General features: G+C 35.2%; 2 protein-coding genes across 7 annotated transcripts; one reads left to right on the top strand and one right to left on the bottom strand.

Annotated features, from left to right (window-relative positions):
• Positions 1-909: 909 nt before the first annotated feature.
• arf6b (ADP-ribosylation factor 6b) lies at positions 910-3,419 on the bottom strand. Of its 2 annotated transcripts, none has more exons than XM_026285434.1 (2): positions 3,303-3,419; positions 910-3,109 (listed from the first exon to the last, which is right to left on the bottom strand). In XM_026285434.1, the coding sequence occupies exon 2, from the start codon at positions 2,448-2,450 to the stop codon at positions 1,923-1,925; it is 528 nt and encodes a 175-aa protein (XP_026141219.1). In that variant the 5' UTR covers positions 2,451-3,109; positions 3,303-3,419; the 3' UTR covers positions 910-1,922. The 2 variants fall into 2 exon arrangements, with proteins under 2 accessions (XP_026141219.1, XP_026141220.1); XM_026285435.1 differs by having other exon boundaries at positions 910-3,126; positions 3,303-3,393.
• Positions 3,420-4,399: 980 nt separating this feature from the next.
• On the top strand, positions 4,400-17,603 carry aspg (asparaginase homolog (S. cerevisiae)). Of its 5 annotated transcripts, XM_026285429.1 has the most exons (19): positions 4,400-4,734; positions 7,550-7,679; positions 8,019-8,054; positions 9,462-9,573; positions 9,858-9,983; positions 10,201-10,284; positions 10,434-10,560; positions 12,121-12,233; positions 12,331-12,516; positions 12,593-12,706; positions 13,157-13,276; positions 14,019-14,114; positions 14,364-14,527; positions 14,840-14,926; positions 15,197-15,296; positions 15,417-15,482; positions 16,147-16,170; positions 16,596-16,616; positions 16,979-17,603. In XM_026285429.1, exons 1-19 carry the CDS (start codon positions 4,413-4,415, stop codon positions 17,018-17,020), a joined length of 2,070 nt encoding a protein of 689 aa, XP_026141214.1. In that variant the 5' UTR covers positions 4,400-4,412; the 3' UTR covers positions 17,021-17,603. The 5 variants fall into 5 exon arrangements, with proteins under 5 accessions (XP_026141214.1, XP_026141216.1, XP_026141215.1 ...); XM_026285431.1 differs by lacking the exon at positions 8,019-8,054 and having other exon boundaries at positions 4,443-4,734; XM_026285430.1 differs by lacking the exon at positions 16,147-16,170 and having other exon boundaries at positions 4,443-4,734.
• Positions 17,604-18,874: the final 1,271 nt, after the last annotated feature.

Below are 18,874 nucleotides of genomic sequence, written 5' to 3'. Positions count from 1 at the left end.
GATTACAATCTGAAAATCTGTATCCACTCCTTTACTACCAGTACAGTTTTTCTCACATTAAAAGGAAGTGCCACAAAACTTCAGTAAAAAAAAAAAAAATGGAGAAAAAAACCCAAGAAACAACCGTCAATATGTCAGCAGTCAAGCTCATTTCCGGCAATGTGATGAGCCTTGTGGCTAAGACTGATTTGAATACTGGCATGTGAAGCAGCCTAGTGGTTTAACAATCATTTAAGATGGCAAGCAAAGCAACAAGTGAGCACAGCACTTGTTATTAACAGCTGTGTCAGCAAGAGCAGCATTTGTGCCGTCCAGCGCCGGCCGCCCATTACTCTTCTCTGTGTGCAACAGTTTCACAGCTGTGCGGCCTTTAGAGAGCAAGGGGGGAGACATCCTGTTTTTACAGCGGAATTTGCTGGGGGGTGTGGAGCCAGCCTGCAAAACAGCACAGTCCTGACACAGCTAATTTTGAGAGATTAAGCTAAAAGGTTCATATAACAAATATTTGCGTTAAGACGTTAAAGGATGATCTAAGAGTTACTGCACTGTGACACTTCTCTAGGCTTTCAGAAATGTAAAATGTGCCAGTTCACACATGTTAGAAAGGTGTCTGCAGTCCTGTGTGCGAACACATGAAGAGGTCAAACTTTAAACCCAACACACATTCTTTAGAATCTTATCTGCTACCGATTCCAAAGTGCTTGGAGTCCCAGGAAAATATTGAGCAAATAGGAAAAGATTTTCCATGTGTGCTACCTAGAACAAAACAAAAAAGAAATGGAGGAATTTTAAAGCGGCGCTAAATTCATTTTCCATCTGACTTAGGTTTGGCTCGGTAAGTGACGGTGGAAACTCCAGTGCATCGATAGGCATCAAAGACAGCAGGAATTAGTCAGAACAAGAATGAACTAAGAGCGTTAAAATGACTAAGTTTAATTTGAAGTTACAATTACATAGCTGTTTCTGTACATGTTTTTCAAAATGATTAAAGAAAAGAGAGGAGTTGAACAGAATGAAACATTTCTCTCCAAAATGACAAATCCAGTCCACTCTACCGCAAGCACTACACTTGAAATGCAAGAACGTAACACTCCCACATTTTAGAGACACATGAGTGTAAGTCAAAAGACAATCTGGTCAATGCAATGAGCCTAAATGATAAAAGGGCTACAAAAGGCATCCCCTCAATGTATAAAATGAAGTCACTTTTACGTTTAAGCTTGTTTTGGGCTACAATGCGATGCAGAAAAAAAAACAAAAAACGTGGTTTTTCAGCTTTCGAGAACAAGACATCATTCGGTTCGACTATGCTGTGTGAATATAAGTTACGTCTGTGGTAAGTCCGCCTTCAGCGATTAGACTTTTGCATAAAATGTTCCATGGACTCATTTACATGTTGATTATCATTGGATGTCAGTGATATCATAAATATGGCACGGTTTAAAACCTGTTACACCACACAGCTACCTACAATTAGTATGCTACAACCTCCTCAGCAACACTGTGCTTTGCTACAGTGGATGCCTGGACAGGTTTGATACATCTCGGTATAAAACGCCTTTAACACACTATTGGACCATTTGCTGGGACAAACTCTGATATCTCCACGACAGAAACTGAAGGAGAGAAAACAAATATAGAAAAACCTACAAATCAAAGAAAAAAATATAATAAAATTGAGAATCTTCATTCAGGAATGCTTTATCATGTTAAGCAATAGTCCAAGATGAGTGACGCTGGTATGCCACAGTATACAGGAAACTAAAAGCAAGCCAAACCCATTACGTGGTTTCAAAGAGGGCCGTTTGAAAAACCAAAAACGAATGTTAACTCTTAAATCAAAACAGCACGAATATTCAGTGGAGGGTGTGATCTTTCCCCGTACTGAGTTTATTTGTCCTAAACAGTCAGTGCCAGTGTCATTAAGACTTGTAGTTAGATGTTAACCATGTTAAGCCTTCGTACAGTCCGTCACCGGTGGTTGCACACGATGGCTGCACGTACCAATTCCTGTCCCGGATGCGCGTCAGTCCCAGCTTCTCCTGGATCTCGTGTGGCTTCATGGCGTCCGGCAGGTCTTGCTTGTTGGCGAAAATCAAAATGATGGCATCCCGCATCTCGCGGTCGTTGATGATGCGGTGGAGTTCTTGCCTGGCTTCGTCGATGCGATCTCTATCAGCACAATCCACCACAAAAATTAACCCCTGCGTGCCCGTGTAGTAGTGTCGCCAGAGGGGACGGATCTTATCTTGTCCGCCCACGTCCCACACGTTGAACTTGACGTTTTTGTAGGTGACCGTCTCCACGTTGAAACCGACGGTCGGGATGGTGGTCACAGACTGGCCGAGTTTCAACTTATAAAGGATGGTGGTTTTTCCGGCGGCATCCAGTCCGAGCATCAATATTCTCATCTCTTTGTTACCAAATATCTTTGACAGCATCTTCCCCATGTTGTATATTGTTCATAAATGGTTACTTCCCACCAAAAAGAAAACAAAAAAGTCTGATATGGTAAAGGTTTGAAACGTGAAATAAAAGCACTGCTTCTTTAAGATTTTGTCTGGGGAATGTCAGATTTGGAAGTCAACGGAACACGTGTATAACTTTTTCAGGAAACTGGGCGCAAAATCACAATGAATTAAGTGTAGTTCCAGCCAATACTGGTCACTTGGTTGCTGATTAAACGACGGTAAAGTTACTGAAAACTTTCAGTAGAAGGGAAAAGGTCAACACTTGATTTGCTGAGCTTTTGCTTCGGTTCTATGGTGGGAGCGGTTTGAAAAACGCCACCCTCGACAATAATCCACAGAAAGGCGACAAATGCAGCGATTTTTTCGGCGCTTTTCCTTTCCTGTGTGTCTGGTAAATTCTGTGAGGCCTCTTTAAGAGCCTGCGGTCTATCAAGACTTCCTCTTGGCGTGTGAATGTCCGTCTCGGGGGCTCTTTCACGTCCTTCCCCCAAAATGTAACCGGATAGCAGCTGAAGTCGTTCAGAGCCTCGGCGGAAACGCGTTCATTTGGCCGGCCGGTGTGTCTGTCATCTGGTCCGTCTGAAGCGGAGCCGCGTCGATTTCAACCGTCCCGAATTCGAATTGCGTCTCACGTGCCCCTGAGAGACAAGAGATGCTGAGAGGGAGTGCCAGAAGAAGACCAACTTAGCCTGCTAGCTTAGCCGGCCGAACAACCCACAGAAAATTCCCACCACACACTTTTTACACATATTTTCGACAGGTTATATAACATATAACCATTAACAAGTTCTGCTCATTCATTTTAGAGCGACTAAATGCATGTTTAGTTACCTGCGGAGGCCCACCATTCTCTAGCAGTCTCAACCCCGGTGTTCACTCCTAAAACCAGCCGAGTTCAGTCAGTATGAAAGTGACTACGTCAACGCGAACGAGCGGAAATGGCAGTTGCAGCCCAATTTTCATAATAAAGGTATAGGCAAACGTCATTAACTGTTCGACTTTATTTTTAAAACGTACATTTAAAATGCACATTTATTATTCTTTATTACACAGTCTGAGACATAGAACACGGGGCAGTCGCGACAGTATTAGTTGTTCTTATACTGTCAGCAATAATAACACAGAACAAATCTAAGTACAAAAGTGAATAATAAAAAAACTCTCAACTAATAAATTATAACATGGATGTTATCACTTGAGAGTTTTTTTTTTAACAGTGCTCATGAAAGGCTTGATAAAGGGGTAGTTCGCCCAAAAGTGAAAATTATGTCACTATTTGACATCACTGAATTATCAATGAACTGACTTTAGCAGAAAAAAAATATGACTCTGTTATTGTCCTCTTTCATTAATGGCAAACCTTTTTTTCTGTTAAAACTGTAAAAAGCTGCTCAATCAGTATTGTATAAAGCACTATATAAATAAAGGAGCCTTAAATGGACTCCTTAAGTTTCCTAACCCCCATGTTGTTACAAAACTGTATGACTTTATTTATTTTGTGAAACACAATAGAATTCATTATAAATAAATAAATAGCCTAGGTGTCTATAACTGACTTGTAAAGACATTCACTTGTCACCACCTGCTGGAGTAACAATGTACCCGCGTACAATGCAATCAGCATAAAAAGTCACATCTATCAATCCATCTAATGAACAAACACCGAAAATGGTAGGAAATACAACAGCAGCACACTTTTATGGTTACAACAAATAAGAGTTTAATATTATCCTTATGTGTACATGCTCAAGGCCAGAAGCTACAATAACTATATTGGTAATTCAAGAATGAAGTCTAAGTTATAGAAAATATAAGTTATTATTAGTATTACTAGTTATTATTAGTATTATTTCAATTAAGTGAGCTAATAACGACACTTTTTTTTATCTCAAATGTCACAATAAGTTGATTTGTACGTGTCCAGCATCTGTAGCATTATCAATGTTTAAATCAAGGCGCTGTCTCTTTAAGAAACTGCGTCGCTCGGTTTGGGCAACGCTGCTCGAGTCCGATATGGCGGAATGGAATCACACTACGGCGCCTCCGTCTTCAGCAAGCATGACCTCTCTAGGTCGAGCGCTTTCCCGCAGCAGGTTAAGTCAGCCTGAAGGGTTTCACTCGCAGAAAAACCGGAGCGCCGCGGGACAGACTCGCAGGAGATACTCCAACAGTTCAGAGTCACCTGATATCAGCCCAAATGTCGAGGCGAGGGTCCTGGTCATAAACACCGGCGGAACCATTGGAATGACGTATCATAATAACGGTAAACCGTATCAGCATCGCTCACACACCTGACTGCACGAGGGTCACATATGTACGACTATACTAAACGACAGTTACGTTTACGGGATTATTTGATGATATCACTCACACACATCCATATGTCTGAGTAAAATTAATGAAATCTTAAGGATACATCTAAAGTTGTCCCAAATGTATTTGGACATGGTAAAATTTAAATTGATGTGCGATAAATGTCATTCCGAGTGAACATAAATAAATAAATAAACAAAATAAAATAAAATAGCGGCACTTTTTAACTTGCCTAATAGATAAAATATGTAACGTATGTTATATCTTTTGTCTATTCGTTAAAAAGTGCCGCTATTTTTTTCTTGCGATCTTTTAAACAATAAACATAGAAAGACCAAAATGCAATTATATAGGCTATATATATATATATATATATATATATATATATATATATATATATATATATATATATATATATATATATATATATATAAATGTAACTAATCCGGTAATATACCTTTTATGCATTCTAAATCAAATGACTTTAAGACTTTAAAATAATTGACAATTTTTTGCTTTGTTATATCTCATTTCTATTAATGTATACAAGTAGAGACTTATTTCTATTTTAAAATGAGTCAAATTTAGATTTTTCCATGCTAGTTTGCATGAAAGAATTGACCATAACCAATTAGTAAGTTCACAATATACCAGATTTTTAATTTAACATTCATTATATATATATATATATATATATATATATATATATATATATATATATATATATATATATATATATATAATATTATTCGTTTCATTTTTGTATTTTTATTACAATATTTATTTATTTATTTACAATGATCTTTTCTCTGTTTACATAAGTAATATTAAATAGTCTGTTAGACAGTTTGCTTATTTTCACGTCAAATCTAAAATAACCATACAGTTAGGTGTAAACAATTAAACTTTTAAAACACAAAATTGTCATTAACCAGTTATACAGTAAATTGGATGCATTTTTTGGGGTAACTTCATCTTTATATTGCTAATGTCAGTCTAGTCATTTTAATTTTTAACTAACCTGTTAAAAAATTGCTGCTTCTTGTTTTTGTTGTTGTTGATTTTTTTAAGTGTAATCTTTCAAACTATAAACATAGAAAGATATTAGGATGACATGTGGCGAAGTATGGTGAACCATACTCAGAATTATTGCTCTGCATTTAACCCATCCTAAGTGCACACACACAGCAGTGAACACACACACACACACACACACACACTGTGAACACACACCCGGAGCAGTGGGCAGCCATTTATGCTGCGGTGCCCGGGGAGCAGTTGGGAGTTTCGGTGGCTTGCTCAAGGGCACCTCAGTCGTGGTATTGAAGGGGGGAGAGAGCGCTGTACATACACTCCCCCACTTACAGTCCCTGATGGCACAAGACTCGAACCCGCAACCTTTTCTCTATCTGCTGTGGAGTCAAGACATTTGCAAATACGATTTAAAGATGAATATGCGACAAAATTTTAATTAATTTTGAAATGATTTATATTAACTATATATTTTTTGTACATTATTTATTTATTTATTTACATATTATTTTGTGAAAAAGTACATTCATTTATCTTACAATAACTGCCACTTGGTCATGCACAAATATATATTTTTTTCTTTTTAATATGTGATAGTCTTCGATTATTTAAAATCTAAATCAAAACTAAAACAACAGCACAGTTAGAAGTAAACCATTTAAATTTGACATTGTGTGCTAAAACATGATTTGTCATTAACCTGTTATACATTAATATGGATTAATTGTTTTGGTAACATCATCTTTACATTGCTAATGTCAGTCTAGTAATTTAAATGATTATTAAAGAATATAATTTCATGAATTTCAAGTATGGTTGCAAGTTTTTAATTGTAATAAACCCAAATTGCAGCTGTACATTATTGGATGTACATAAGAAGCCAGAACACATCTCTATATATTTCCAAATAATGAACTGCACAGCTGAAAGTCTGTATAATGCACTGGTGACTTGATTATATAAATTAATAAATGGGAATGGGAAGAGTCCTTCAAGCGTGGTTTTGTTTACAGTATTCAAACTGAGCTGGTCTGAAAAGGATGCTGATCGTGTTTTATGACTTTATGACTTTATGAGTAATTCATTTGGTTAGAATGTCCAAAACATTTGCCTTCTGTAAATAGTAGTACATCTTTCCCGACCCTGGGCTTTTGTACCATTTCTTGCACAATTCTTCTTGAATAGGTTAACAAACTTTAGTTCTTTATATATAAAAATAAGCTTATCTAAAACAAACGCTGATAAAAAAAAGAAAGAAAAAAAAGCACCTTTTAAAGAATTTGCAAGGCCAAACACAAAAACATTCAGCTTTTTTCTGTTAATTGTTTATGAAAGTTCAAGGACAAAATCCACATTAAATAATACAATAAACTGAATTTTCCCACCCAAAGTAAAACAGTCCATGGTTATAATAAACCTTTTTTTTTTTTATTAATTTTCAGCATAAATAACTATTTTGATTAACTTAACATGGTATAAATTTAGTCCTACTGTGATTCAAGAAAGTTTTTAACACTGCCCAGTAATAGGAAATATCAAAATGTGCAAAATGATACAGTATAGTATACTCAGTAAATATTCAGGATGATATCTTTTTGGCTTCACTGCTTAATTCTATTCAAAAGAACCTGAGGGTTGCAAACATGATATGTATGACATTGTATATGGTGCATTTGTTATCAGATGTGTCTTTGTTGATAAGATTTTTACTGACTTTTCTTCTGTGTTTGCAGTTCTTTCTCCAGAACCTAATGCTCTCGTTGAAACTCTACGCAAACTCCCCATTCTGCACGATGAGCAGTACGCACAACAGACCAGACTGTACGAGTACTACAAGCCTCCGGAGAACACACTGGTGCTGTCGTAAGTTCCCACACCTCACAAAAATACATGATCAGGTTAGATGTTTGTGGAGGTGTTGTCCTATTCATAGATCCAGTATTTAGCTATTTGTGTACAAGATACAGGTTTGATGGTTGGTTTCTGTAATTATTGCACTAGAATAACAATACTTCTCCCAACGTTAAAGTTGTCATTATTTATTTGCCCTATCTAAAAATACATCTTAAAAACATAGCTTCAAAAATATAATTATAATATTAAAAAAAGAATATTTCTGTCTTGTAGGATGCTGTTTCATTTGTATTATTTTTTCACATCTGATAATATTATAAACCATACAAATGTGTGTTATTTTAACAGGACGTCCACTCATTCAGCTGATCCTCTATTCCATGGGTGCTGTAGTACTTTTAGCATAATGTTTGCCCTTGTGGGATGTATATGTCTTTGCACATGTTTTCATGATTTGCTAGTTAGCTCAGTGGTTCTGGCTATAGAGTAATGTTTAAGCTATGAGAATGGCAGATGAAATCTGATCAATGAGAGGTTAAACTGTGTTTCTTCTTGACAACTTCATCTCATGCATTCACTGGTGTAATTTACTGTGGCATTATCTAAAGCCTGTTCGCACCATGTCTGATGACTTAAAGTCTAAAATGAATAATTATATAAAGTTATTATACTGTAATGCAGAGTCTTTATAATATAATACATTTAATATCAATTTAAAATTTATTAATTGCAATTAATATTTCTTAAGTCAGCCTTTTAAAATTATTCACACCAAGTGGAACATGACTAAAGGTTGCAGTGCTAACATTGTAACATAAAAAGTAACCAATTTTTTCATGTTTTATTTGAAATCTGGTCTTTTAACAATTGTAATATAGCATGGTTTTTATGCCGAAGAATTACAATAAACTTTCCACAATAAATGTTGTTCCACGGGTAATATGTGTATCTTTATATTACAACCTTATATTGTGTATATAAACCAGATTTAATTCGAAATGCTGTATATATACCAGCCTATATTTTACATTAGTGTTGATTAAAGAGATCTAATAATATCTCTGTAATAGAAAGGAGCAGTCAAGTCAGTATTATGTTTGTTGCCTTAGTTTTGTATTCTGGACATTTAAAGGTGTGTGATTTTTGCTTTTTGCTTTTGATTTGCAAATATCATTTATGCTGTAATGGCTATATGTTATGGTTGGGTTGTGCACCTGAGAGTGTGTTAGAGATGCGCCAATGCAAAATGTGCATGCCAAACCCAATATCCAGATACTTCTACAAATCTCTATTAGTATACAATCTATTACGCTTCTAGCTCATCAGTGCACCTTCGAGGGTGGCCCAATTTAACAGCCACAGGAATATGTGGTTTTAGATAAGCTGCCCATTGTTAATGAAGGCAGGTCATGCTAATCTGCTCACTCTCGGTTCCTAAATGTGAAAAATCGCCCAGTGCTACCTTCTTTATTACAGTAAGACCATGAGCCGCCCCTAGAGCGATGAGCAAAGTCTGAAGTCTGCTGCTTCATAATATTTACTCATCCATTGACGCACAAATGGTTTTTGCTTTAACTACAGAAGACGCCCCTCAATCAGTCAAACTTTCGCTATCAATAAATAATCAACTTTTTTTTTATTTTAGTTGATCTAGCTTAACTAACCCATGTTTGTCTTTGCTGGTTTAAAAAAGGAGTTTTGCTTTACTTTGAGAGCTTGTTGTCAGTGTTTGGTGTCTTTCACAATAAACATTACAATTTTGATGCTTTTTAAAACCATTTTCCACCCCAGACTGTCCAAACAGAACAAGAGGATTGTATATACAGTTTTAGAGTACTCTCCCCTCCTCGACTCCTGCAATATGACCACAGATGACTGGGCCACTATTGGAAAAGACATTGAGGTGCTCCCTTTTTAACCATCTTTATGTTTTAAAATTTGTTGTGTGAAACTTTGGACCTTTGATTGTATTATACAACTATTGCACTTTGATCGGGTCACTCCCATTGGTGCACATATTTCTTAATTTATTATTTTTTTCCATAGCCCTGAGTTGGACAAGACTGAATGTAATGACTTGTAAACAGAATTTGTAATTGTTGGTAATCTTCAAATTTCTTGAATATAGTTGTGTGAACAGATTGTCAGTTGTTAATTACACCTTTTTGTTCTCTCTGATGTTGACAGAAACACTATGAGCTATATGATGGTTTTGTCATCCTGCACGGCACAGACACAATGGCTTACACCGCCTCTGCCCTATCCTTCATGTGTGAGAACCTGGGAAAGCCTGTCGTCCTCACTGGCTCACAGGTAACACGATTCGAAGGGATAGTTCACCCATAAACCATTTACTCACCCTTGTGTTTTTTTTTTTTCCAGACCCATATGATTTTCTTTCTTTCTTGGAACACAAATTAAGGATTTTAAAGAAAAGTCTTAGACTACTTTTAGAACTACATGTGCATTTAAAAAAAAAAGAATAATGCTGACTTCAACAATAGCTTCACAACCATCTTGTATATGGCAGGTGCCCATCTATGAGATGAGGAACGATGGGAGGGACAACCTCTTGGGGGCACTGTTGATAGCAGGACAGTTTGTCATCCCGGAAGTGAGTTTTTTTTTTTTGGTTTTCTGTACAAAGATAAGATACCAAAACATATATATTTTTTTTTTTATTTGCTTATTTTGGAGCATATTTACTTCTTATAAAGAAATTATTATAAAGCCGTTTGAGTGAATTGCTTGCTGTCTTCACAGGTTTGCCTCTATTTTCATCATAAGCTGTACAGGGGCAACCGTGTCACCAAAGTGGATGCTGGAAGTTTTAACGCATTTACCTCACCGAATCTACCGCCATTAGCCAATGCTGAAGTCGACATTAAAAGTGATAACAGTTCTGCCAACATACAACTTCTTAGTCCAGTTTGAATCTATTACATTAAAAGATTAGTTTACCCCCAACTATGAAAATTTGGTATATTATTTTGATCCTTTTTACTGCTTTTGTTTAAGTGCTTTTACTCACTAGTTTCTCTTTACTATGCAGTGATAATGAGGCTTTCAAGATTCAAAAAGGACTCAATTAACACCATTAAAGTCTCTTAAAGGCATAGTTCACCCAACAATTACAATTCTGTCATTAATTCCTCAGCCTCATGTCATACACCTGTAAGACGGAACACAAAATAAGATGTTTTTGATGAAATCTTAAATCTCTCTGGTCCTCCATAGACAATAAGGATCCTTACATGATCAAGGCTCAGAAACGTAGCGAGGAGATCGATAAAATAATCCATGTGACATCAGTAGTTTAACAGTAATTTTACAAAGCTAAGAGAATACTTTTTGTGCATGAAGAAAACAAAAATAACGACTTTATTCAACAATTAATCTCCTCCGTGTCACATTATAGTGCCATTTTGAAGAGTATCACATACGTAAACAACGTTTGCTGTTCTGTGTCAGCAGCACCGTACACGGATATGCTGTTTACATACTTTACACTTTGGTCTCAACGTATTTGCGTACATACGTTGCATACATTGTTTATGTATGTGATACTCTCCGAAATGGCAAAAAAGGGAGACAAATTGTTGTATAAAGTCATTATTATGTTTTCTTTGCACACAAAGTGTTCTCCTAGCGTCGTAAAATTATGGTGGATCCACTGATGTCACATGGACTATTTTAACGATGTCCTTGCTACATTTCTGATGGTGTAAGCATCCTCAGAATTCATCAAAAATATCTTAATTTGTGTTGAGAAGATGAACAAAGGTCTTATAGCTTTGCAACGACATGAGGGTAAGAGTAATTAGTGAGAGAATTTTCATTTTTGAGTGAACTATCCCTTTAAAAGTGGTCCATGTGACTGTATTGTAAAATCACTTAAATTTCTGTTGCTTTCTTCAGAACGTTAGCATGATTTCAGATGTATTTATTTATTTGTATTTTTTTAGAAGCATAAAAGCTTATTTGCATGGTTTGGAACATCTCTGTTCAACTTGTTAATGATGCATACAATTATTCACAAACATGAGGAGAAAAAATGTTAAATTAAATTTAAATTTGGCTTAAAACTGCAAAAAATCACCACTGGAATAGCTGACAAATGTATTACATTTTTGTGAATGTCTAAGGGAAAAATTATATTTTAAGTCATCTTTCTCTATGTCTTTCTTTTTTTTGTTTTAAATTTTTTAAAATATATTTTTGCTGTTTGATAATCTTGTGGTGTGACGAATTAATTAGAAAGTACAAATATTCCATGTTTTCTTACAATTAGTATTACACTGCATACATAGCAACTGCAGAAATATTATATAAAAACTGCACATGAAATAACAAAACATACTTTTTATTTAAATAAAAACGTAGACATTTTTAATAGTGTATATTGTCATGTTGTCAGATGCTGTTTTGAAATTGATTTTTTTCTCCTTAGTTAACTGGGATACTGTGTGGCGAGCCAATACAACCTCAAAATTCACTGTCAACACACAAATGAACCGTAATGTGGGTCTCCTGCGACTCTTCCCAGGGATCACTGCTGATACAGTAAGGGCCATGTGATAACGTCTTCCTTTATTTGCATCATATTATCAACAAATCTCTTCATCCCATGTGTTCATTATCATATATACTCTCCCATCAGGTGAGGGCCTTCTTGCAGCCTCCTATGGACGGGATCGTGCTGGAGACGTACGGCAGCGGTAACGCTCCTGACAATCGTGCTGACCTGCTGGATGAGATCCGTAAAGCCACACAGAGAGGAGTCATCATGATCAACTGCACCCAGTGCCTCAGGGGCTCGGTCACAACCTCATACGCCACTGGCCAGGTATGAGTGTTTGCTTGAGAAAGGCCTCACGTGGGTGTGTTCCAGGTGTGTGTAATCCTTTAATATTCCCTCTCAGGCTCTGAGTGATGCCGGTTTGGTTGCTGGGTGTGATATGACCCCGGAAGCTGCTCTTTCAAAACTCTCTTATGTGCTGGCCAAACAAAACCTCAGTATAGAAGAGAAGAAAAAGGTATGCAATAATGTCTATTAAAATCACATCGAAACCACATTTGACATACGAGAGGAAAAAACATATAATCGAATCCATACGTTTTTAAAGATATGTTTAAAAGTTGTCATGCGGTGTAACCAATTAAACAAATGTATTTAATTAATTAATTAATGGGAGAGTCACACCAATTGACAGATTACAATCTGAACTCATTTGGCCTTGTCATAGAAAGGTCAATATTTTTAGATCCTGATATTTTATGTTGTTGTTTTTGCATGTTGGTTATAGCACATGATCTTTTTTTCAAATATTAATAAGCAGTAAGGCAGTTTTGTTGTTAATAATAATACTACTACTACTAATTAGATTCTCCCAACTTCTTAAAAAGCTTTTCTTTTGAAGACCTGCAAGACAGCTGTACTTGTTTTAAATGCAAACTGTTATTTTTATTGATTTTTTTTATTTAAGATGCTGAGCCGAAATCTGCGTGGTGAGATGATAGCTGACCTGGGCGGAGCAAAGCTTTCTCTCAGTGACAGTCGATTTATTCAGGTCATCGCCAAGTCCCTCAGCATTAGCTGTAAAGAGGTAATGTAACCTGCACTTTCCCGTTTTCTAACAGTGCTTTGCATTTCAATCACTCAGGTGCAGGTGTGTGCGATATTGACAAAATCATAAAACAACATTGTGATCTGATTCCTACAAATATTTAGAAATATTCTTTATATTCTGTGCAGTTATAAGCATTAGTGACATAAATTAACTTTTACATTTAATTAGATCTCCAGGGACATTTTTACTTTATAATGGGATTTATTTTCGTATCTAGATGTATGCATGAGCTTACGTTTCATTCTATGTCAAATTCTTTTATTTATTCTAGAAATTCAGTTACTATAATCAGATACTTTGCAGTTTTAAAATAATATTTTGAACATTTGAAAAAAAAATTTCGGTTGCCATTCTAACAGCATGTCAATAGGCCACATCATGCAGTGAATGAGTGAAGTCGTGTTTGTTTGTTTTTTTGGAAAGTGAGATGCACAATGTCGACTCGCACATTGTTAAAATAATTATTGTACAACCCTATTATACACAAACATATGTGTCATTTTGATACACTGTAAATTAAGTGGAAACAGTAATGATGATGTAACCACATTTGCATAATTCATGTTAGTAATTAAGGTGGTAAAATACGGTGAATGTTTGCAGATGATTCATGATTTAATCATAGTGAATTCCCATCCTAAGAGTTTGTATAGCTCTGCATGGTAGAATCATAATAAGAAGCAGAGGTTGTGATTACTTGTAATATTGATGTTGACAGGAGCTTGAAGCCATACGAGATGCACTTACGCCCACTCTGGTGTGTGTTGCTTCTAAGATCGGAGACATTGAGGCTTTAGATGCCATTAGGGAAATGGTAAGACACTGATACCTGTTCAAATCATCCTCAGAATTTAGACATTATAGTTCATTTGCAGATATTATTTAGAAAATATAGTTTTATTTTCAAAGTCTGAAACACCTAATATGCTGCTGCAGATACGTTAAACCATGCTTTTATAGGTAATGCAGGTTTGAGTCTGAATATATTAAAAGTGATCTAGAGCTCTACCAAGAGTAGTCCAGCGAAACTCGATACAGAAGATGACTAATGTCTTCTATTTAGGGTACTGACTTGAGCATGGCAGATTATGATGGTCGCACTCCCCTCCACATCGCTGCGTGTGAGGGCCATCTGAAAGTGGTGGAGTACCTGCTGGGTAAAGGGGCCACTGTCTATGCCAGGGATCGCTTTGGTGATACACCTCTTCGCAATGCTGTGCGCTTCAGGTAGGTCTGATTTTAGTGGCCAAATGCTTTTAGAGACCAGCAGAAGTAATTACCATAAGTCTTCGAGATGAACTAGACTGGTGGTTTATAAGTGACACAAAAAGTCTGTTTTCTCAGGGTTGTAGACAGCAAAAATAAATAAATAAATAAACATTCCTAAATGCAACTTGGCATATCATTATTCATGTTTAGGATAGCATTTGCTTACCTTCCATTCCAGAACAGTATGAATTACTTTCTTCCTTCAAACACAATTGATGAACTCCAAGGTAAAGTCAGTTAAGATGTATGTGACTGTATATGTGTCTGTAGGCATAAGGAGGTTGTGAAACTGCTCAGGAAGACCGGAGCTCATTTTTCCCGGGAGGAAATGGAAGATGCTGGAACAGAGTTGTGCAGGTCTCATTTACATTCATACATTTCTTCTCACTCCTTCTTTTTCTTTTTCTTATTGCTGTTCTGAACTTGTGGGCACAGAAATGTGATTGCACAAATGTTTATTATTGTTATTATACACTTAGAGTGGTTTTCCAAATTGTAAATTAATGTATAGTTCAACAAAATCTTTATTATATATTATTTTTTTTAATATTATTTAGAAATGATGAACAGTTCTGTGTATTGAACACATACCAGACCTGTGTTGATGACTGCTGTGTTCTGCTACAGTCTTGCGGCGAGTGGCGACTTAGAAGGATTGGAGATTTGGCAGTTAGCTGGGGTTGATATGACCATGTGCAGTTACGATGGACAGACGCCCATTGAAGTTGTGAGTTTGTAGGGATTTGAATGAAATAAATAATTCTAACCAAACATTTAATGAACGAACTTGCAAGACATTTTGATGCAGTGTTGCATTGGCTACAAATGTTTTTGTTGTTCTCTTCAGGCAAGAGCCTCTGGATGTGAGGAGGCTGTTGAGTTTTTAAGACAGGCTACTCTGTACCAAACACAGGTAAGGAACATCAAGTAACTCATTAACACACACACACACACACACACACACACACACACAATTTTAATTGATGCTAAGACCATAAATTCAAAACCATTTGTATTTTTGGAATTGAGTGGTTAATTTTAAAGGTGCTGTGTGTAAGTTTTGGACTCTACTAAAGCATAAAAATACAATTATCGGTTTGCAGACATTTCAGAAACATGCTAAGTTAACATATTCATTTATCTGAAAAACTATGCTACAGTCATTTATTCTCCTTTGAAAACCCTTTCCAATATTTTGCATTTGGACTGCAATACCTAGTTCAACGACTCTGTGTCAATCCTACATACAGCACCTTGAAGGTGCTGTGGTATGTCGTGAATTTTTGAAAAATTGCATGTAGCTGCATGCATAAAGAATATGCTGTTTGAAATATTAATTTGTTTATAAAGCAAGTGCATTACTTAAGTTATGAATTGTAAAGCATTGTATATGCCTACCTTTCCACAGACTGATACATTTTAAGTATTTATCAGATAAATATTTTATATTTAGCAGGTAGACTAATAAATATTACATATGAAGTATTCTGAACATAAACATTAAGGGATTTTAGAATAACTAAGCTTTATTTTTTTTATATAATTGATCCGTTTACTGTTACTCTTAAACTTTTCAGCATCAGACAGATGAGGGTAATGAGGTAAATACAGTTTAAGTCATTTCATTCATCAGAGTAAAAAAATAAATACATCTGCCATTTCATTTCATGTGGAACAAATCTCTTTGTATATACACACACACACACACACACACTCAGTATATACTGATTTAAAAATGTGCATGCTTCAGAGGGATGTAGAAGTGCTTGTCTCATTGGAAAGGTTGTGAGTCAATCTTTCACAGAAAAACAATACAGATTTTGGCATACAGAAATTAAAAGTTTGAAAAGCATCTTTCACTACCTTTAGTGAGTGAGTGGTCTTGTATTGTAGAACATCCATTGCTGTGATGAAGACTCGTAAGTGCATGTGCTCATGTTTCGTCTTTGTGGCATGATTGGTGTAAGTGACAGTGCCAAAAATCAACAGCTAAGTTAACAAAAAATCCCTGGTCTTTTTCTTGCAGCCAGTATTTGAGGAGGAAGAGGTAAATTGTGTGTTAAGCTGGATAGCATTCAGCACACAGGTGCAGTCGTAGTTTACACTGAGCTGTTCTGTGCTGTGATTGGACCGTGTTAGACCATTTTTATGTTCATAAATAAGCAAAAAACATAACTTGATTGTGCATAAGCTGATGCATTAATATTTCACATGTGGAGACATTTGTCTGGACAGAACAGAAAATAGTGTTGAGAACTGCTTTAATGTGTTCTTAAAATGAAAGTTGTTAAACTGTTAAATACTGTGACTGCAATCTGCATTTTTTTCACATTTAAAGTGTGAATACATTATTACATTAATGTATATTATATATTAATTATATTACATTATTCTCTGTCTGCTCTCTAGAATGGCGAGTGTTTCGAGTTTACCGCTTGTCCCAGATCCTGAGGAGGCCGTCCTGCTAGCTGTCACTACCAGTTTTTACCTGACCTATTGCAGATTTTCCTTACTTGAACAAACGTCTTCTTAAAACGTAAAAAGCACAAGCCATACTTTTTATTTTAAGCCCGTCCATCTAAAACAGTAAACAATCTGTCTGAATGTATCGTGATGATGAACAATCATAACACAATCATGCACACTATTTATGTACAAGCACATTATTCAGTATTCTTCATTATTCATGTCCAAGCATATATTACAGTACAAGGCACTGTAAATGCTGATGTCAATCAAATATGTCAAACAATATGATATGCTTTTATTTGAATATGATATATTTATTGTTTAGATTTAGAATGAATTTAGACATTTGAAGCTGTCAGGACTAATGGCTTTTGTCTTTATTCAGTGTTCTTAATGTGTTCACATGTATCAGATTCAATATCACCTAGACCAGAAAATTGTAATTCAATTGTAAGTAATTGTAAGTAACCGCAGTGAGGTGGAAGGATACATAATGTATTATACAGACAAGCAAACCATAAAAAGTTTCAAAATGGTTAAAAAATGATATATGTAAAAAAAAAAACAAAAAAAAAAAAAACAGTTGCCCTCCTGAGTAACTGTCAAAAACAATGTGTTTATAATCCAAAATGTAGTGAAACATCATTGTTCTCTTGTTTATTTTTGTTTGTCTGTATTTCAGTGTTTCGCATTCAGACGTATTCATGGTTGAATTTGAGATCACCTAAAAAAAATATATATATTTTTTTTTATTGTTACGTTTTTAATTGTTGTAGCAATAAAAATATGAAAGCACATGTTTATGCTGTTGAATCATGCAAATCAACAGATGCGTGTACTGTCTTTCTGGACCGTCATTGTGACATTAAAAAGCAATAAATATGTTTTGTTGCAAAAATGTAAAGTGCATTTCTCATGAACAAAGTGTCCAAAATTACATAAATTATATTTCATATTATAACATATTGAGAGCGATGTAAAGTTATAAAGAGATAGTCACACAAGAACTACAAAGTATACATTTGTATTTATTATATTATTTTATGTATTGCTTTACACTGCTTTTATTTATTTATTTATGACACTAACTGGTTCAAACTATTGAGGGCAGTAAGATTTATTTATTTATTTATTGAAAAAAACAAAAAGTGGTAGTAAAATTTATTCATGAAATAAATGCTGTTCTTTTGACCCTTCTATTTATGACAGAATCCAAGTAAACAAACAAATAAATAAAAATGTATCACCGTTTTCCAAAAAATTATTGAGCAGCACAACTGTTTTTAATATTGATGAAGAGATGTTACTTGAACACTAAATCAGCATTCAAATGATTTCTAATGGATCATTTAAGACTGAAGTATTTATGCTTTTCAGATTTGCAATTAATAATAAATTACATTTCAAAATGTGTTAAAATAGAAAACAGTTATATTAACTCTATTATTGTTTTACAATATTTCTGTTTTTACTGCATTAGTATTGAGTAGAATGACATCAATAAATTAATAATTGATGTAAAAATGTTTTACAAGTTATGTTTTATTAATGTAACGTTTTGAGTTTTGAAGAAAGGCCACAGATGACTGTCTAAAGTGCTAAAGAAAGACCACTGATCAAATGACTAACAATCAAAGGTGATTTATTATGTGAATGACGTGTCAAACAACACACTGTCAAGCAGAAACAACATAATTTGCTGTCTCTCTCTGTCTCATTCATACCCATAGCAACATTGCTTGGTAAATGATACTTTGTCATTTAAACACATTGTTTGTTTTCCTATGGCACCTTTACACTTAAATGTTCACAAGCATATTTTTGGGATCATCTGAG

The sequence above is a fragment of the Carassius auratus genome, chromosome 17 (genome assembly GCF_003368295.1).
Source record: "Carassius auratus strain Wakin chromosome 17, ASM336829v1, whole genome shotgun sequence".
Classification (NCBI taxonomy): Eukaryota; Metazoa; Chordata; class Actinopteri; order Cypriniformes; family Cyprinidae; genus Carassius; species Carassius auratus.
Note: the sequence above shows the minus strand (reverse complement) of the source record. Positions and strands in the feature narration are given on the sequence as shown.